We start from the raw sequence: 21,926 nt of genomic DNA on the forward strand, positions 1-21,926 counted from the left end.
ACGGTGTTCACTAGGCTACGTGCCCCCAGGCTGTGTTTTAGTCACGGGTTTCACACCTTTGTATATACACACGACACCAGAATACCGTTATTTCATCCAACAGAAAATTAATTGTGAAAACACATAGCATTTGATTTATTCTACACCCAAGACCAGTGATTCCTACGAACGCAGACATGAAGAATTCACCAAAATTCAGTCATATTACATTCTACTCGGTTTCGTTTTCTTTTTTACTACGCAATAATAGTTTCCAGGGTTCATACACGAACGTGGGAAAAAAATTCTTTTGATTGGGATTTGATTGGGATTGTAAAGAAATACCTTGTACAGTGCTGCACATTTTATTACTCACGATGTCATTACAAAAATTATCAACGGGACAACTATCGAACAATAGTTCAAACGGATGAAAAAAACCAACCCTCATAATAAATTGCTACAACAGTACAACGGATAAAAACAGTGGATTTTATATTTTACTGTTAAATTTTTTTAACTTTGAGTCTAAGAATAGCCGATCCCGGGGGATAGGCCGGGGCTCGCTCATCGGAGGAAAAAAATACCGGCCTATGCCCCGAAAAATACGGTATTTAAAAATTGGTTAAAATTGGGGGCAGATATTAGACCATACCGCACTTAGTCCTTTGACATCACTGACCCCCATGTTTTATTATGTCAAAATGATACTGAATACATATCTAGGCAAACTGGATTAATCTTATAAAATTCTTGATATTTAAAATGTTTTTATTTCAAATTAAAATGTAACTATTATAGAAATTATCTCTTTTAAGTGCAAAAAGATCACACAAAAATTTCTGCATCTTAGTATAAATTTTATTCGTAATCCGGCCTTCTATTCAGTACTGTGACCATGCATTGTGCATATAATTAAAAACGATGTTTCAAGAAAAAAAGTCTGCTTAATCACGCGGGTAGGTTAAGGCAACTCCGAGTTTAATGACCTTCAAAATTATGATCAATTTAAAAACTGTTTATTTTCATGAAAACAGTGCTGAATATTAATACCAAGTGAATGTGTTCACCAAGATTTTATTTTTCTACTTCGGAATCGACTCGATCTTTGAAGCTGCCGTACCATGGTATCAGGTGACAGTTAAAAATAGATCACTTTTTTACCTTAACAAAAAATCAAAAAGTGTAACACTACCCCGAAGTTCATTTGTATGTTTGCTACAATAATTCGATCGGCAATTAGTTCATGTTTATTAGTATTACTGCTAGAATCCTATTGTTAATCGCATAAAATAAATATTGTAAATATTAATCGGAAACCCTCTCAACTTCTATAATTTCATTGAAAATATTCGTATTTTTCATTTAAAACAACGAAGCACAGGATTCTAACAGCACTTTTCAAGTAGTTTAGGTCATATACCGTTGATATTTACTAAAGTCATCTTTCATAATATCCGGGGTAGTGTTACACTTTTGCCTTTTTTTGTACACTGCACTGACAGAGGAAAGGCTGGTCAAGCCATATAAATGTTGATCTGCTTACCTTATAAAACTCACTGAATAAACAAAATATCCATGTCTGTATTATCCTGATTATATCCTAACTGACACTCATCTAAATCTTAGGTATCTGTATTGAATAAATCTTATTTCGGCATTGTTTACACTGCATTCCGATGATTTGTCTCCCGACATTATCTTCTCTATTAAACATGCTTGTGACGTCATCAATGATGATTATACGTAATAGAGAGAAATCGAAGATATATTCAGTTAGAAGAGTGTCTAGTGATATTTTATGTCTGTAGTTATTGTAATTTAAACCAGAGATAAAGTTAAAATCGACAAGTTTCTGTCAGTGAGTAAAATATGACATTCTGCTGCTTATTGTGACGTCATATTGATCAGAGGAATTTGATCGCTGAGAGTTGCCTTATCACACCCGCGCAAAAATACTGACAACAAATCCTAATCAGGCTGAAATTGCATTTTAGGTGCAAAAAGGTCAAATTAAATTGGCCATAACTCAGAGGGATGAACACTGACCTCCCATTATCTTTGTATTTTTTAAGTATGTTTTGTCTACAGATTTCAATGATATACTTCTTAAGAATTCTTGAAACAAGAACATTGAGGAGTGGGATACCTTAAAATCATTTCAATTATGGTAGTTTCTATATTAATACGGTATACAATTATAGCCATTTGATAAGTCAATACATGGTTTTATAGGCCTGATGAGAATATATCGACCAATGACAAAGTCTGAGATTGATCTACTCTCATCAGGTCTATAAAACCATCTATTGACCACTATCAAAAGGCTATAATTGTTTTATTATAATAAATCTAAAACTTACACTCCTAAGAGTATATTAGTAAAATATATTAGTAAAATATTTGGTTCATGCATATAAATGTATAAGCATTGATTTCACTATTGTGGCATCATAATGTTGCATATGCCAATAACTGTATTTAGTCATGAAATTCAGGTCATATACAATCATCTGTGAAAAATGGTCGAATAGTTTTTGAAAAATTGTGTGCACAAAATTTGAAAAAGAAAATAATAAACAGTACGAAAACAACGAGGTCTTTTGCTGGAAACGGAAGACCTTAATGAATCCATAGCATCCACTGCAACACAATAAATATAACCTTCAAAAAAGTAAAATCACACCTTTTTAGGTCAAATGATTTACTCAGATGACCTATTGCTATCAATAATTGTATGTTGTCATGCATCACTATTAATTTTGAACATTTTCAACTTATTCTCTAAAATTACTGAGCCAATCTTGTGAAGGCCACAGCGTTGGGGGATCTGGAGTTTTGCTGGTCATAATGGTAATATACTGTGGCTACATAAAATTAATTTTTAGATTCTCATCCTGATATGAAAAAATATGGGGTGAATGGACGGATTTTAATTATTAATTTTTTTTTAATACCCTTTTCACCGTTCATGTTTGAGAAATAACAACTAGCTGCTGTATTCTTTAAATTGTAAATGCTTATATGAGTACACAAGCCCACATTTAATCTTTGAATTCCATTTTTATTTCAACTTAACTGTTGAAAATGCATAAAGACATTTGTATCCTTATGATAATTTTAACAAACATGACTAAAATCAAACGTAATCCACATGTTTAGGCAGCCATTAAAATGTTTTTTATTTTTTGTATACCAAGTCCAATTTTATTCCTGAAATTTTTTTCCACACAATTAAAAAAAAAAAAAAAATAAAATGCATCGGGGCGGGCCATTTTCAGAGGGGCAGGCGGAGATGGCAATCTAAAAATTAATTTTATGTGGCCTTAGTGTTTGAGGTTTTGTAGAACATGCAGATTTTTGGGAAACTTCATTTCTTGGACAATGAATATTGATCATGGATGACAATTCTTAAGAATTTTATAAAACATGCAATTTTGTGTAAACCTTCCAATTTGTGGACATTAGACATTGACTGTACCTGTTATGTTTATTACTTGCCAATAATTACAGTATCTGCAACATTGTTTTTTTTTTACAAAACTGTCCCATCTTTTAGTGTGTATATCCCATTGTATTGTGCCTTTACTATTCTTTCCTATCATGCATGAATCCTATTATTTATTATTCGACTTACTCCTTTTTCTGCTGATCATATCATGTTTTCCATTTTTCAGGTACCATGTAGTTCGTTTAGTGTGTAAAGAGGTATAGAGATTTTTCCCATTATTTTGCCTATGATATAATGAGAAGTCCTTTTTCTATATAAATAGATATTGGTACCTGTAACAATGTGACAGTATGACAACAGTACATTACCTGTGCCAGTGTAACAGTGGGAGGATAGTACATTATCTGTGAGAGTATGACGACAGTGTGACAACAGTAAATTATCTGTGAGAGGGTGACCGTCTGACAACAGTACATTACCTGTAAGAGTCTGACAACAAATTGAATACATTACCTGTGAGAGTGTAACCACAGTACATAAACTGTGAAGGGGTGACAACAGTACATTACTTGTGAGAGTCTGACAACAGTACATTACTTGTGAGAGTGTGACAACAGTACATTACTTGTGAGAGTGTGACAACAGTACATTACTTGTGAGAGTGTGACAACAGTACATTACTTGTGAGAGTGTGACAACAGTACATTACCTGTGAAGGGGTGACAGAGTTCCACTCTTCAGTGACCACAGATGACACTCCTGTCAGTGCAGCCTCAATACAAGACTTGTTGTACTCCTCCACATTATTTAGGGCAGACTTAATGGACTCATAATTTCTTGTAAATGGAACAAGCTGTTCCCACAGATATGAAAACACCAACTACAATGTCAAAATTGCCCTCGTTTATACACAAACCATATTTGATTTAAGACTAGAGTTTTCAAACGTATTTCAAATACAATATTTAAATACATATCATGGTTCGCTTGAGTAACTTAAGGAACATCTGATATGTCATAGTCTTACCAGAGAGGTAAACTCCAATTTAAAGTTACTAGATAGGTAGTCTAAAAAGCTATTAATTCCATGAATAGCTAGATGCTTTCTTTGGTATTCTTCAGTACAGTCCGGAATTACGACAGGTCTGCTCATAGACAGAGACACATCAAGAGCAATTACAGTAGGCATTGTCGCCTTTTATTATGGAGTGTTTTTCTTTCAGCCTGCAAAGTGAAAAACATTCATTTGAAATTAAATTTTTAAATGAACAATATTATCATATACATGTATAATACATTCATATTTAAGAGGACTGGATGGTCATGGCCATTTTAAGGTTTTATTTACCTCGATATGAAGAAGAGCTCTGTATAAAAATATACAAAAATGCTAAAAATTTAAAGTCAACATATTTGGATTTTTATTTACGAAATGTTAGTTTATGGCCAAAATTATCATATATATCAGGGCATATCTGATGGTTAATTTGTTGGCCACCTAGCCTCCTTATTATTAATCTATCATCCTCTTAAAGGGGGCATGGTTTATACTTTTTTTTCAAATTTTAGTATTCCTAAGTGGAATGTACTTTGTTTAAATGAAAATACATTATTTCAAAATAAAAATTTGTAAATAAGAAGTTAAACACTAAAAAAATTTAGATTATATGTTCACTATGAATTTGCAGATAGAAAATTTAAGGAAAACCAGAACTTATATAAAACCGAAGTTAACAAAAACATGGCATGAACTTTGATTAAATAACAAACAAGATCCCAGGGACCACATTGCTCATCTGAGCACTAAGAGCCAACAAAAGCTTTAGACTGTATTTAGAGTATCATATACAAAATACAGTAAAAGTTGGTTATAGCAAAGTCCTACAGACCAATGGAATTACTTTATTATATCTGTAATTCGTTATATCTGTATAACGAATTTGTAATAATATCTAAAGCGAATTCACTATTAAAATGTTTCACCACACTATAATTTTTGCTCATTGAGGCTTAAAATAAAAATGCATTACTTTTATACTTAATTATTAATCGGATTGTGAATTGAAAAAAATATATGAAAATAAATTCATTCAATTGAACTATTTAGTCTGCAAACTTTTTTAAACTGTAAAGAAATTCTTTATAAAGATGTTAAATTTGGTTATTATTCACCTCTACGGGACTCAAAATCAGTTTGCTATATCCGTAAATCCGTTATTTCCGAATTCGTTATATCCGTAATATTTTGCAAAGATTTGTTACGAATTTTATCGAGTACTCGAAAAACTTCGCTATTTCAGAGAATTTGTTATATCTGTGCTTGTACTAAACGAGTTTTTCTATATTTAGAGAATTTTGATTTTCAAAGATTTTCAATTCTTTCTCCAACATATAAATTAAACATTCAGCTCCTTTTGTTGATTTACTTTTTAAGAGGGAGATTTTTGAAAGATTTTTCCTTATCTATTTCATGAAAAAATATGAACCCCCATCCACAATTGTGGCTTCACCCTACCCCTGTATTAATGAATATATTCAACAGATGATATTATTCATAAAAGTCATAAATTCCTCTATCTTTATGCATTAAAATAGTTTTTATAACAATTTCACATTCTGGTAAATATGATTTCTCTAGGAGAAAACGTATCCTAAGTCTAGGGTACATTTTCTCTTGGTTCGTTTCCTCTTGTGTAGGTTTTCTCCTGACACCCTCATTCCTACTCATTAGCTATATAAACACACTTTCATATAAAATCCAGGGAGTATATCTTAGAACAAGAGTCCCATGGGCCACATCACTCACCAACAATAGGCATGATAAAATCAGCTTCATGGAGTCATAATACAAACTATCTGGACAATGTAGTATAATACATGTTGATCCTGTATAAATAAAAATCAATTTTTTCCACTGGATATTTTATGTTTATTATCATTCCCTTTTTAGTCCCTTTGAAACAGGATGATTTTACAGTAATATCACATGTTGAGCATTGCAGCTCTCAAAAAGATCCCCAAAATTTTTTTTTGTATGGGATATAAACCTACATCAAACTCTGAACCCCTTGTGAGACCCAAACATCCAGGAATCATCCAGAAGCCAAAATCTAAAAACATTAAATAATCACCTGGCTGATTAGTTTCTGAGAAGAAGATTTTTAAAGATTTACTCTATATATTCCTATGTAAAAATTCCACCCCATTGTGGCCCCACTCTACCCCCAGAAATCATCATTTTTACAACTTTGAATCTAAACTACCTGAGGATACTTCCAAAAAAGTTTCAGCTTTCCTGGCTTACGGTATTAGTTTCTGAGAAGACAATTTTTATAGATTTACTCTATACATTTCTATGTAGAAATTTGATCCCTAATCATGGCCCCACTCTACCCCTGGGGGTAATGATTTTCACAACTTTAAATATACACTACCTGAGAATGCTTCCACACAAGTTTCAGCTTTCCTGGCTAATTAGTTTCTGAGAAGAATGTTTTTAAAGATTTACTCTATATATTCCTTTGTAAAAAGTTGACTACCCTACCCTCGGGAGTCATGATTTTCACAAATCTGAATCTATACTACCTTAGAATGCTTCCACAGAAGAAGACTTTTCTGGCCAAATAGTTTTTGAGAAGAAGATTTTTAAAGATTTACTATATATATATTACTATGTTAAAAATCGACCCTACATTGTAGCCCTACCCTACCCTCCGAGGGTCATGATTTTCACAAATCTGAATCAATACTACCTTAGGATGCTTCCACAGAAGAAGGCTTTTCTGGCCAAATAGTTTTAAAGAAGAAGATTTTTAAAGATTTACTATATATATTACTATGTAAAAAATTGACCCTACATTGTAGCCCCACCGTACCCTCTGAGGGTCATGATTTTCAGAAATCTGAATCTATACTACCTTAGGATGCTTCCACATAATTTTCAGCTTTCCTGGCTAAATGGTTCTTGATAGGAAGATTTTTAAAGATTTATTCTGTATATTCCTATGTTACAAATCGACCCTCCCCATACAAGGCCCACCTTACCCCCCAAAGGGTCATGATTTTCACATGTTTGAATCTACACAACCTGAGGATGCTTCCACATAAGTTTCAGCTTTCCTGGCCAAATGGTTTCTGAGAAGAAGGTTTTTAAAGATTTACTCTATATATTCCTATGTATATATTCGACCTCCCATTATGGCCCCATCCTACCCCCGGGAGTCATGATTTTCACAACTTTGAATCTACAATACCTGAGGATGCCTCCACATAAGTTTCAGCTTTCCCGACCTAATGGTTTCTGAGAAGATTGAAGATTTTTAAAGATTTACTCTATATATTTCTATGTTAAAAGTTGACCCCCCATTGTGGCCCCATCCTACCCACAGGGGTCATGATTTTCACACTTTGAAGCTACGCTACCTGAGGATGCTTCCACATAAGTTTCTGCTTTCCTGGCCTAATGGTTTTTGAGAAGAAGATTTTTAAAGATTTACTCTAAATATTTTTATGTAAAAAGTCAAACCCCCATTGTAGCCCCACCTTACCCCCAGGGGTCATGATTTTCACAACCTTAAATCTACACTACCTGAGGATGCTTCCACACAAGTTTCAGCTTTCTTGGCCAAAAGTACCATGATAAGACGATTTTTGAAAATTTTTCGAAAATTTTCATGAATTTTTAATTATCTCCCTTTGTAAGAGGGCTTGGTCCTTTATTTTCACAACTTTGAATCCCCTTAGGGTAAGGATGCTCTGTGCCCAGTTTAGTTGAAATAGGCCCATTGGTTCTTGAGAAGATGTTGAATACATGAAAAGTTTACAGACAGACGACAGACAAAATGTGATCAGAATACAGGTGACTCTCGATGGCACGAACTTCAATTGCTGGAAGTTCATGATCGCTCAAAGTGAGTCTTGGGTCCCGATTTTTTCCCCTATATAACTCTTGATTTCTCGATCTCTTGATCTCTCGAAACCCTCTATCTCTCAAAGTCATACTGCAGTCCCGTTATTAATAATCGATAGTTTTTTACTCTCGATACCTCGAAGTGGTTGTTTATATCCAAGCGTTACCTAATTAACACCTACTTGGTCATTTAAATGGCTCCAGGTGTTAGACGCAGGAACCATGTCACGGTTGTTTATTCAGGCAGCACTAGCCCTGCAAGGTGATAATTGTTTGATGATTGACCATGTAGATACCTAATCTATAATTATCACTGACCGTTTTACGATAATTTGGAGATGAAGTGAAAATTAGAAGTAAATTCAGAGGAAGAGATAATTTTTAGCCATGGTCAAAATTTTAGAATTATTAAACTGTAGAAATTATGCTTATCAGCATCATTGGCACTACAATGATTATTACTGATTCAGAACAAGTTCTTACAGCTAGTGAAAGACCCGTACAGTGGGAACAATGGGTGATCATGTTGATACTCATTTATCTAATTTACGACATGTCGTCTCGCGGTCAAGTAATACTGAGCAATCGGTCAATTAGTACTGAGCAATCTGATCATCATAAAATACCGTATATAATTATAGTGTATCATGAATTTATTCAATATTTGTTTGTATATAGTTTAAATATATTCAGGTCTGTATATTGAACTGAAAAGAAAATGTTGTTTAAGCACGTGCGTAATGTTAGCACTGAATAAATGGCTTAACCATAACATCCGGTAAGACTAATTTCAAAACCTTTCGGTAAACCCTGAAAATTCCGAACTCTTGAAAGCTCGAACTCTTGATCCCTCGAAGTTTTTCCCTGGTCCCATGGACTTCTCAATTGCATAGTAAAGAGTTTTATCTTTCAAGTACATGAAGTATGCAGAACTCAAAAACCATCCAAATTTTACGCCTGCAGAATTTTATGAATTTAGCATCTAGTAATATAATAGCTCTTTAAAAAGCTGGCAAATGTACTTTAAAAATACTATGAAAAGATTCCTTAGGACTTGTTTTGTAAATTAATGCACAGAACTTGAAATGGCTGATTAATTCCGCTGTAAGGGGGGCCTAAAATGCATGGGTGCACTGCATTTAGAGGCATCCTTTTGCCTATTTTCCTCATGTTATAAGGACGACAGACCTAATTCACAATGCGCAGATACATTGCGCACCTAAAAGTAGTGATTGTAATGAACACTGAATTCTCAATATTACGTCACAATCACCAAAACTCAATGAAAAATCACTTATGACGCAATATATAGCTGTTCAACGTCATCAATACACACTTTGATATTGAGTGTAGTGGGCGACCTTGCTATCATTTAACATGCTGAAGTACGCTTTTCAACATTATTTAGCATGCACAAATTTTGTAAGGGGATGTCAAAGTTCTGTAATGAGTTTTATATTAGCTCATGATATTTATAAGCATCTACATAGATTATTTAACAGAGTTTGAGCCAGTGAACAAATCATTTACATTCCGATCCGCATCAATACTCGTATTGAGAAAATATACAGTGGCCTTCGGGTATAACGAGATGCTGGGGACATAGTTTTATATCTCGTTATAACCGATACTCGTTATATCCGAGGTTGACATTTTCCAAGGTGGCACATGATCATTGTTCTTTACATTTCAAATAACGTTTATAAACAAGGGATAATAAAATAAATAGTATAATTTATTCTAATTTTGTTGAAAAATAACATACTTACAGTGTATTCATGTAAATGACCATGGAATAAATACGTGTACAATCTATAAACACGTGTTACTTTCACTTCACAAGAGACAAAAACTGTGTGATGGTCGGTTGCTTTTTTTAAAAATTAATTCTTCGGTAAGTTTTAATAACGTCAATCAGTTTTTGTAAAGCACTTAATGTGGAATCTTCGATGTCTGTTTTCTGCATGAAGAAGGTTTGAAAATCGTTACCGCATTTAATGCATCTTTAGTAGAAAATTCTCAAAGTTTTGCCAACACACCAATGTCATCACCACCATTTTCGGTTTCTGTCTCGTCATCATATTTAATTTCAGCCTGAATATAACTAACTTAGTATCTCTGTCGAAAATTAATACCGTAACCAGTGAATCAACACCGACATAATGGGAAGGCTCAATGTCGGTATCGCTATTTTTACAGTCACACGCTTTCTCCACAAGTCCGCTTACTCTTCCAAACTTTCTAAATCTTATTTTTTTTAATTGTAATAAATGTACTCGAAGTTAATCCATAGTCCTTTGCAATTTCACTCTTTATTTTTAATTAATTGTTAACTATTTATAAATAAGTCCTATTACTTTCCTTTTCTTTTACTTCGAAGCCATGACTGTGAACATTGCAGTAAAACAACTCATCATTATTTCTGAATACTTTTAATCTATTGCCCTGTGTATACATACCCGTGAAAATTACATGGCCATACCGTTAGTTACCTGGTACCAGCGTGTGCAATCAGGCGTGCCGCGAGTACCTCGTTATATCCGATAGCACTTACAACTAATGGGCACAAATTTTACCTCGTAATATACGGAGTCTCGTTATAAACGATCTCATTATATCCGGAATTTTTTAATAGGAAATAATAAAGAAATAATTTGGGACCAAACAATCATCTCGTTATAAGCGGTACCTCGTTATATCTGAGCTCGTTATACCCGGAGGCCACTGTAGTAAAATTGTCCCTGTGCTTAAGTTTTGAAGTACAGTGTATCTTTTTTAAAAAAATGTGTAGCAAACTCTAATAGTCCTTCGCTTTCATAAATCACCTTCGAAATGATGTACAAATTAGCCTTTTTCTTAGAGTTTGCACAGTACTTTAATGAACAATTGATGCATCGCACTTTGACATGTACCCCAGTACAAAGAAATTTGATGACATGGTTATTTTTTAAGTGATATTTATTCAAAATCATAATGGGCGCGCTTGATTTAGCTTAACTTGGTGTACACCAGTGCACATCGGTGTAAACATTTTGTATTAATTTTTGTATATCAAGTGCACTTAAAATGTTTAGTGTACATGGTGTAGGGAAGATAAGAAATATAAGAAAAAGGATGCTGTTTTAACAGGGAATTTGATGTTCAGCAACAATCCAAGGTTTTTTTTTTATTTGAAAATAAACACATTTCAAATTAAATGGCTTTCATACAAAAGACAATTAACTTGCAACTTCTATTCCGATATACTACTAAAAATCATTTGTCAAATTTCCAATCATATTGGTTTCAGTGCTACACCCAACAACACATGCCCCTCACTCGGTGTAGAAAAGTGTACACCCGGTGTACACCTAAATGCTACACCACTGCACTTGATTTACAAAAGTGTACCCGGTGTAAACCTTTTTGGAAAATCAAGCACGCCCAATATAAGTAATGTATTTCAATTTGGATAGAAAATCTATTGCAGATTTTTTTTTAAATTTTTAATTATTTTTTTCTCTGACAAGAATGCTTTTCCCCCTGATGTTCAATTGAAAAAGAAAAGTAATGCACATGTAATATTTTTTGTAATGTTCCCTACTAAAAATCTAATAGACCCCTTCACGGTAACTGCGGTACTGCTCTCTTGCAGGGCAAATTGATATACTTTACCAAAATTTTAGTGAGTAGATAATTAAATGACGTAATTGAAACAATTGACGTTACGTCATATTTCACCAAATTATGTCATTTTGCCCTGCAAAAGAGCAGTCCCGCAGTTACCGTGAAGGGGTTAATTCGATTGCCATGTTATGTTTTGATTGATTGATATATCTTTGGTAACTCTATCTCCTTAATTGCCAAATGAATTATCTTAATAAGTTACAAGTGCATTATTCTCAAATATTAACAAAATTCACACACACACATATATATATATATTATATATATATATATATATATATATATATATATATATATATATATATATACACACACACACACACACACACACACACACACACACACACACTATATTACTTATTAGGTTAGTTACTGACTCACTACGGAAATATATTGGGTTGATCAATCTCATAGATGGCGAGGCGAAGCCGAGCCTTCTATGAGATTGATCAACCCAATATATTTTCGTAGTGAGTCAGTAACTAACCTAATAAGTGTTTTGTTTTCTCGAGGACTTTCAAGCGACATATTTATTCACAAATAGCGATGATCTACGCAAAGCCATGTACAAGATGCCTTACATCTCGTCCAATTTAACTCATTTAAACTCTTCAAAATTTTCAATTTCACCTTACAAATACTCTTTCAAAATCTTTGCTTCACCCATGTTTACTTACAATGTTTTGTTGCTATTCAATTTTAAATGTTTTCTCCCTTTCCTCTGCAGAGATTTGAGCAAATTTCGACGCTGCCATTTTGTTCTGCTCCAGACAAAACAATGTGACGTCAATATTCGAAGGGCAACTACTTTAATCTTAAAGAATTTCAAAGGGCAACTACTCCAAATACTTTAAGAACTTACGGCATGCAGTTTATGTATAAAATACTACGAAATGTCGAAATGAATAAGCGAAGCGTCGACCAATGACGGCCATATTGCCTAATATTATTTCTCACAGAACAAATATAGAGATATATGAGGCAATCACGTGCTATGTTTAAACCAATGAAAATGTGACATTTCAGTCCAAGGGAAAACAAATATATATATATATGTTAATTTTCTTTATAATATATTTTTATAGGGGTCAGTTCTGCTTGTCCACCATCTAAAAACTTTCCTGTAAGCTGGTAAGTACATATAGGGTGATTTCACCATGCATCGGACACCTTTGGATTTTTCCCTTTGTTCACGCATTAAATATCGTCCAAATATAAATAAAACTTGTTTTAAAAGGTACAGGTTTTCCCCTTGCTTAATTATTGGAGAAAAAATTGTGAAATTGTTAAAAATGTAGAAAATAAAGCAAATTAATGAAGTGTTGAACTATTTCACCATGGATCGGACAATATTTACCAAGCATCGGACAGCTATAGCAGTGCAGTAGAGATTAAAAATAACAACATTTTCTGGTTTTAATGCAAAAATACAAAGGTTCGGAAATATTTATTTATTCAATTGCTATTCATATTTCTTTTAATGTAAATCCTCAAATATACATATAGGAATTAAGACTAGTGCTTCTGTTTAAAGGAATATTTAACATAAGGGGTTCTTTATCGTGCCAGCTCCTACAGGAACTTTGGACTAAAAATGGTGTGTCCGTAAAACTCGATTTTTAAGTGGTTTGAGGAAAATGTTTGTATCAATTATTTTTTAAATTTTTATTTTACTTCACATTTAAAGTATATCACAAGGAATGGGCACATAATCTCCATATTATTAGAAGAAACCATGCAGTGAAAACTGTCCGATGCATGGTTAATTTGTGTCCGATCCATGGTGAAATGAACATATGGTGCAATAATGACCTTGACATTAATTGTTCGAATTTCTTGGACTTATTTTAATCAAATTTTGTTTCAAAACTTACTTCTTTCTAATTATTTTACGCAGAGAGTGCATTTTCACTAATTTACAATCAAACGCACAACATTCAAATCATGCTTTAGTGTAATATCTTCGTAACTAAATTTTCAATAATGGCGTATTTGATGTCATTTTACGATGTCTATATTGCTATTTCTTTGACAATGTGACTGTCAAATTCTTAATACTGATAAAGTTCATTTGTTCTAATTCAGGAATATACGAAACAACACATGAACGCATGCACATTTATTTGTATGTTGTCCGATCCAAGGTATTGTGTCCGATGCATTAAATCACCCTATACAACTTTGACGTTAAAACTTTTGCGCCCTAATCAATTTACGGCGCACAAAATCTTGCACTACCTTTAAACTAATTATAATCTTATTAATCTCAAAACACCTTGTGCATTTTCTTACTTACTGGCATATAGTGTGTTAGTCTAACGTTGTTTCATCATGTTTGAAACGGAAAAAAGAAACCGGCGCTTCTAAAGTGAAAGTAGAGAGATGACTAAATAAGGGAAGATTATGAAGAAGGGAGTTTTTTTCATAACAATTAATAAATATCTTGATTAATTTAGATTCTTGTGTATGTTTTTACTAATTATTTACCGGTAAAATATGATATTATCGATCTTGCTTAAAAATACCCGAATTTATGCTCTGAATATATTCGACAAATTCCTGATAATAGTACCACCTGCAAGATGCTGAGTAGTCAGCACTCAGGTAACTTTGTTGTAGATGCCATTTTTATTGTTTTCGTGTCTATGAACAAAATATTTAAATATCACCTTGTGATTTTAAGTAGTGACTGCAAAATATGCCTTACTGTCAATATGAATCGTATGATCAACACGTTTCAAGCCCCTGTGTTTCAAGTCGATATATTTTGTTTGTATATACAGAGGCATAAATGTATCTGGTATATATACTGCAGCAACGATTTGTGCATACAAATTTATGTAGCAGGTCAGTGCCGTATAGGTTTTTATCAGTACTTCGCGTTGTGTTTATTTTGTTTTGAGACTGAATTTGACCTTTACATTAAGAATTAAACTTTACTATACTCTGTCCCGAGTTTTTGCTTCCACCACTTTTTGCTTGATATTTCAATAATAGTAAATACCTTTGTGCTCAAACTACGTTCATCCACTAATATGAAAAATGTCCAGATTATCTGTTTTGAAACGCCCCCTCTACCGCTTCGGGTTTCAATACACATCCAAAAATTGAAAGTCTACGGAAATTTTGCATTGCATCAGCCATTATTAAGCCCGGATGATAATGTTAAAAAATTGCGCGATGTATTCCGAGTGTATTCCGAATAGAGAAAAGATGTAAACATTTCCCATTACAAATCTCCGTAAGAAACTTGTTTTCGTTCCTGTGAAATTTTATGAGTGAAAAGGGATAATTGTTCAATGAAGATATCTTGGATATATTCCCTTTCATCGATTTCAATTGTATTTCTTTCACAGGTATGTGTATTTTTATTAAAAATCATCAAAAATTGATGGAAGCAATAACTTAATTGGGACAGACTATCAATTATAAATAAGGTATGAAAACAACTTTACTTTCACTATAGATAAACCAGATATAATGAACCAAAAGTAAATGAAAACCAAGATTAACAATCCTTTATAAATTTATTATAACAAAATAAGAACATAAGTTTACAAGTACTCAAAATCCCCCAACCCTAAAACCTTACCTTAACAGGGACCTCAAATAGACAGACGAGAAGGGGACTCATGAGAAAAGTAGCTAGCAAAACCAGCTGTCTCCCTCCCTCTCTCTGTCTGGAGAAAAGTAGCTAGCGAAACCAGCCATTTCCCTCCGTCAAATAAGGACTTACACGAGTTTATATACAGAAAAGAGAACAAAGACAACTGTCATTAACGTTATTGGCTATTGTATAAAGTGGGCGTTACCAAAGTAATAGAATAAAATCAAATCGGGGTCGGAATACTAATAATAATAAATATAAACGAAATCCCGATCTACCACATTTACATGGACAAGTCGGGGATTAAACCAGGTAAAGCTGAGATAGAAGTTACAACTAACCACCAAATAATGTATCATTGGTTAGATGATAGTTTTACAATGCTGGGTTTCCATTGCTTAAACCTAGCTGTTCACTTCCTTCTCTCTTTTTTTTTTTTTTTTTTTGGGGGGGGGGGGGGGTTAATAAATACAGCATTGCGCAAAGAAATAAAAATTCAGTATTTGTTTTAAACCAAATGGAAGAATTAAATACAGAACTTTATATCAGTTTATAATGATATATGTTTCAGTTGTGCAGTTGGTTCCAGAGATTTACAGTTCTGTATGCTCAGAACTCTAAATATCTATTTTTTTTGTTTTGGATTTGATATTCAATTATAGTAACTGTTCGTAGTTCCAGTTGCCTTCATCAGTTCATGAAAAGCATTTACTTATCATATATTAAATGATCATGCCAAAGAAAGGCAATTTAAATCCTTCTTTCACATTAACTTGGAATATTCAATATTGCCTATACCTTTGTAATTCTAGTCTCTAATAATGTTACTGTAATACTTTCAATATTTTTAGCAAATTTTAACAAAAATAAAAATTACTGTGTTACATAAAAAAAATCATTTTCCTTCGCAAAGATTATTTTCATAAGCAAAACTATAGAAATTCATTACATCAATATTACGGTTGATTTTTGTTTCATAATTTGATTTTTAATTGTTTATGTCATGATTAAAATTAATGTCCAGACTCCATCAAATTCAATGTTTCTATATGTACACAAAAAACCAATGAATGCTTTTCCATGTCAACAAGAATATGCTTTGCAATCTGATGCAGTACATATTATAGCAGCTTTATGAATTGAATGAACTTAATTTTTTTTTCTAAATAAAAAAGTGACCCCATTTTGCATGACTGCATTGACAAGCCTCCTTTTAAACCCTATAAAAGCTTTGAATTAATTTCCTACTTTCAAATTGAGCATTAAGATTTGTAATTACAGCAAAACACCTAATAGATTTGATTGATTATAAAATGACATTGGTAATTGCTGATTAAGAGGATTTTAAGGTTCCTTTAGATAAAATAAAAGATAGAAGACATGTATATTGTAGATAAGATCGGTTATCAGAGCATTTGTATAGATTGTGGAGTTTACAAAGTGGTCTGCTCTGTTGGCCTCATTAACCCGGATTGTTACTGGTAATTACAGGTACCAACAGAGCATTGGAGTGATTTTTACATCATGTATACGTATCAAGGATTATCCTTGTTGGTTCCTTAGCCTACTAAATCTACCAAATCAGTTAGTAGTGTGATTATGAAATGATCAGAAGAAGTAAATATGAAACTTTAATCCCCCCTATTAATTTAATCATTTGATGATCAGACATTGAACCAATATGTGTCTAATTTGCGGACATTGATTAACACTCAAAACAGCTAATCATTTGGAAAGGAAATGGAAATATTTGTTCCATTGACTACATCCAGGGTGTTTTTAGCTCACCTGAGCTGAAAGCTCAAGTGAGCTTTTCTGATCAAAAAAGCTAGAGCCAGGAAGCATTAAAAACTATAATGCTTCAGCTTGTGAGATTACTATGCAAGCATCCTTAAATAATGTAGATTCCAAATAATTAAAACTTTAGCACTGGACTAATACTGTGGCCCCAAGAGGGGTTCAAAGTTTAACATAGAAAGATACATTGAAAATGTTTTTAAAAAGTTTTTCTCGAGAACTATAATGCTACAGTTTGTGAGATTACTATGCAAGGATCCTCAAATTGTGTAAACTCTAATGTAGTGGAACCAAGAGTTATCTTTCTTGATGTTCTGTACAGTCTGAGAGTTATTCCTCTTGAAGTGGAACTCTTCTACGTTCAGTTTTTCAGGCTGTGTACATGTGGTCCCACCGCAGTGCTACACATTTTCATTCCTATGTTACTATTTATGTTGTTCAAGCCAACCATAAACCTCGGACCAATACTGGGTCCCCAGAAAGGGGTTCAATGTTTAAAATAGAAAAAGCATATGCTACGAAATGCAATGTTACAAGGAACTGCTGTTCAGGTGAGCGATGTGGCCCATGGGCCTCTTGTTTTAAAAAGCATGGTATTGCACACAAAAAGCATCAAACATGGCTATGATTTTATTAAGCAACCCAATGTTTATATTTTCAACCACATTTAGAGTGGTTGAACACAAACGATAACTCTATTCTGAATATCATCGCTTAATTCAAATAACCGCTAGATGATTAAATAAGACATATATCTTAATAGATTTTCATGTTTTATCATATATCAAAGTAGGATACCTATAAAAAACAACTAGTACTTATGTATTTTGAGAATATTATCTGAACACTTAAACTTCCGATCGAAATTTCACAGGAACTGAACAAATCTTGGGTTAATCTCGTGAACTCTCATTCGAGCACCTCTAGATTTATTGCTTACTTAACAACGATAAAGAAAACATTCCGCACACATTCGCAGTGGCGAATATTGTAAATACTGGTAATGGTCTGATATTAAGATGCTCACTAATATCAGACTGTCACAAGTAAAATTTTTGACTGCTGGAACAAAGGAATGACATCACAGCAGTGTTTTAATGGTCATTAATTGAACGAATAAAAGAGTATCAATTTCTCAAAAAATATTTTTATGAATTAATTATTCCTTTGAATGCCGTAACATAACATCTTTAAAAATAAAAACCACAACTAGCCACTTAAACATGCTATTGCTTATTCTACACGAAGGTATAGGAATATTTCAGTACTTATTTTTCGCCTTCGACATATGTACAATGTTAACTTTGCAATTAATTTTTTTCTGTTTGTTAGCAATGTTCATGTATCTCATATTCTACTGCAGTTGAATAATATCGTGCTACAGCCTACATAGAAATAATGCTTTTAAAAAATGCAGACTTTACTGGTAAGTTGTAATGGCAAAATACTGAAAGAACTCAAGGCTCTGTTCCATGTACAGATTCAACTGACGTCACAAACGTCAAACAGTTTATTCCCACTTAGCAAACATTCTGAAATTCTCAATTCCCACCTGGCCAACATTTTGATTTTCACACCTGAGTGATCAGGAGGCTATAGTCTGTTTTCACATGTTATGTATTTGCAATCAATTACCTGAGAATAGAAGAGCATTTAATTTTTCCTATAAGATGATAATCAGAATAAGTAAATAAAAATAACCATTTTTTTTTAAAATATAGATTAGCAATTTTCTGCAAGATCATTGCCCTAAACATTTTAAATGTTGAAACCAATACGGGCACTTGCATGATTAAAATGTTTTTGTAAGTAATTTTAATTGGTTTAAATTGGATGTATATAATATATATTCATAAGAATAGACTAGAAACACATATTACTATGTTGCTATATAATGTAATATTTATAATAAGACCCTTGACATTACAATTTAACGCAAATAACACAATTTTGTATCTCATGTTCATGTGTATTTAAATGGTTTGAGAGAATAAACAAATTGAAATTGAGAAGCATTTACTTTTATTATGGCCATTCATTAACAGAATCAAAAGCCTGAAAATTATGAGTTCTTGATTGTTTATGGACTGTTAGTTGAAAGACATAAAAAATCAAAATGCCCAATCTTCAGGTGCAGGTCAACTTTATAGAAAATGACAACGGAAGATTTTATCTTCATAACTAATGATGTATTGATCATCATACACGATTGAAAATATAAGCACTTTACTCTAGTGTTTTTGTGATTTGTTAATTTCATATTCTGTAGATTGGAATTAATCAAAATAATCATAGAAACCAAAGAAAATTGAAAAAAAATTGAAATATGACCCATATATGATGTATAATTAAAATTTTAAATGTGATTCTTATAATTACAAAATTTTTACAATGCAAAGTTTAAGTTTAAAAATCAGCTTATATAATTTTCTCAATTTATGATGAAAATAGACAAGCCATGATATTTGTACCCTATTTAAGGGCGTGAATTATAGGGGAATATGTAACAATTCATTTTTAAAAATTAACATTTTCATCTGAATTAATAAAATAAAATACAGTTCTGGGATAGAAGCTCAATTCATATGTATTCTTCTGTAGGCTAACAATTAACAAATATATATTATTTCTTCTACTTTCATCTGAAAACAGACTATAGCTAACCTGTAATTAAATTCTTTTGTTCTCCACCTGCACTCTATTCCCACTTAGCCAACACAAATCTACCTGTATTTTACCTGTATTTTTTCAAAATGTTGGCTAAGTGGGAAGACACCCGTCAAACTATGACGTCATTGATGATGCACGATGTTAAGCATGAATACACAGTAAAAAATTACTAGATAAAACATGCTTAAGTTCAGTTTATATGCATTTCTTCCTCAAATATTCAATAAAATGATGATTTTGTAAATAATCACAAATAATTACCCTAAAATAGAGTGGTCTGTTTTATTTTCTGTTACTAAAATTTTCAAAATTTGTAAAATACATATTGGCCACACTTGAGTATCTCTAAGAAATTTTGCAGGCAGATGCATTTATGCAATATCTCAGTTTTAAAAGTTTCAAAGAGGTACTCAAGTGTGGCCAATCGCATTCAAATTTGGGAAATACTGCAGTAAAACTACAATTTTCAGCTTTTTTTAACAACCATGGTATGTTTGATGATGTGCTTGTGCTAAACAGGCCCGAGGTGAAAAAATTTCATATATATGCATAGAAGTAGAATATTGTGCCCTATATTATAAGTAATTACAATTTGTATTGTTTCAAACTTGATTTTTGTGGAAATTTTAAGGCACATTTTGATGCCTTGTGGCTCTACCTCTTTGTCTATTGTCTGTTGTTGGCGTTGTAAACTTTTCACATTTTCATCTTCTCCTCCAGAACCACTGGGCAGATTTCAACCAAACTTGGCACAAAGCATCACTGGATGAAGGGGATTCAAATTTGTTCAAATGAAGGGCCACACCCTCTTTAAAGGAGAGATAATTTAGAATTATTGAAAAATTGTCGGTATTTTTCAAAATTCTTTTTCTCAAAAATATTAGGCCAGAAAAGCTGTAACTTATATGCAAGCAGAGAGGTGAAGCGTCCAGATATCTGAAATGTGTCTATTGTTGTCATGAATGATAATGTATTTGTATACAATGGCTCCCTGGTGTTGATACTGTTTTTTTTGTCGTTCATACCAATTTGCAATACATACTAGAATTGTCCGTTGATATGAACATTTTTAAATATAAAGAAACACCCGCTTTATTTTATTATTTTGTCATGAAATATTAACCGGACTATAATGATAACCGAATCTAGTTAAATACTATGTGTAAGTGTGATATGTGCCCTGGCATTTACCATGTTTACATGTACGTAATGTTTTTAACTACCTATTAATTTCTAGAAATGACAATTTCCACAATAAATAATTTATTATAATTTAAAATTCATTTTCTTTTTGGGTCACCTGAGTAAACCCAGGTGACCTATTGCTATCCGTTTTCGTCTGTCGCGTGCGACATGCGTTAATAATTTTACATTTTTAACTTCTTCTTAAAAACTACAAGGCTGATTGTTACCATTTTTGGTATGAGGCATCTCTATGGTAAGAGGAATCTAAATTATGAAATTCATGGCTCTACCACACCAGGGGCGCCTCATGTGGGGCCAAATATGCAAAAGAAAGCCAAATTTTCAAAAATCTTCTTCTCTACTCCCACACATGTGAGGAAAAAACTGGTTGCATAGTAATAATGTCCATGAGGCCTTCTACCAAAATTGTGTATTTCATGGCCCCTGGGTCAGGGGTTCTGGCTCTAGGTTAGGGCCAATATGGCCATATAGTAAAAATGTATTAAATCTTATAAAATCTTCTTCTCTACTACTTTGTTAAAAACTAAATGCATTGTTATGATGTTCATGAAGCCCTCTACCTAAATTTTGAAATTCATGACCCCTGGGTCAGGGATTCAGGATCTGGGGTGGGGCCAATATGGCCATATAGTTAAAATGTA

General features: G+C 32.8%; 2 protein-coding genes across 5 annotated transcripts in view; one reads left to right on the plus strand and one right to left on the minus strand.

Moving 5' to 3' along the window:
• Window positions 1-15,402, minus strand: part of LOC128178689 (integrator complex subunit 14-like) — a 42,747-nt gene extending 27,345 nt beyond the window's left edge. The window contains exons 1-4 of one of the 4 annotated variants that reach the window (XM_052845976.1): window positions 14,302-14,374; window positions 8,522-8,594; window positions 4,458-4,654; window positions 4,140-4,310 (exon numbers count right to left, since the gene is read on the minus strand). In XM_052845976.1, the coding sequence (XP_052701936.1) occupies window positions 4,140-4,310; window positions 4,458-4,619 (333 nt within the window). In that variant the 5' untranslated portion in view covers window positions 4,620-4,654; window positions 8,522-8,594; window positions 14,302-14,374. Of the gene's footprint in view, window positions 1-4,139; window positions 4,311-4,457; window positions 4,655-8,521; window positions 8,595-12,682; window positions 12,823-14,301; window positions 14,385-15,009 lie in introns of those variants that run through there. The other 3 variants (XM_052845978.1, XM_052845977.1, XM_052845979.1) reach the window with 3 other exon arrangements.
• The window catches only part of LOC128178688 (sodium/potassium/calcium exchanger 2-like), a 68,691-nt gene continuing 61,314 nt past the window's right edge, over window positions 14,550-21,926 (plus strand). Inside the window, exon 1 of the mRNA XM_052845972.1 lies at window positions 14,550-14,609. The gene's annotated coding sequence lies outside the window, so the exon portion shown is untranslated. The remainder of the gene's footprint in view (window positions 14,610-21,926) is intronic.

This window comes from Crassostrea angulata, chromosome 3 (assembly GCF_025612915.1).
Source record: "Crassostrea angulata isolate pt1a10 chromosome 3, ASM2561291v2, whole genome shotgun sequence".
NCBI lineage: Eukaryota > Metazoa > Mollusca > Bivalvia > Ostreida > Ostreidae > Magallana > Magallana angulata.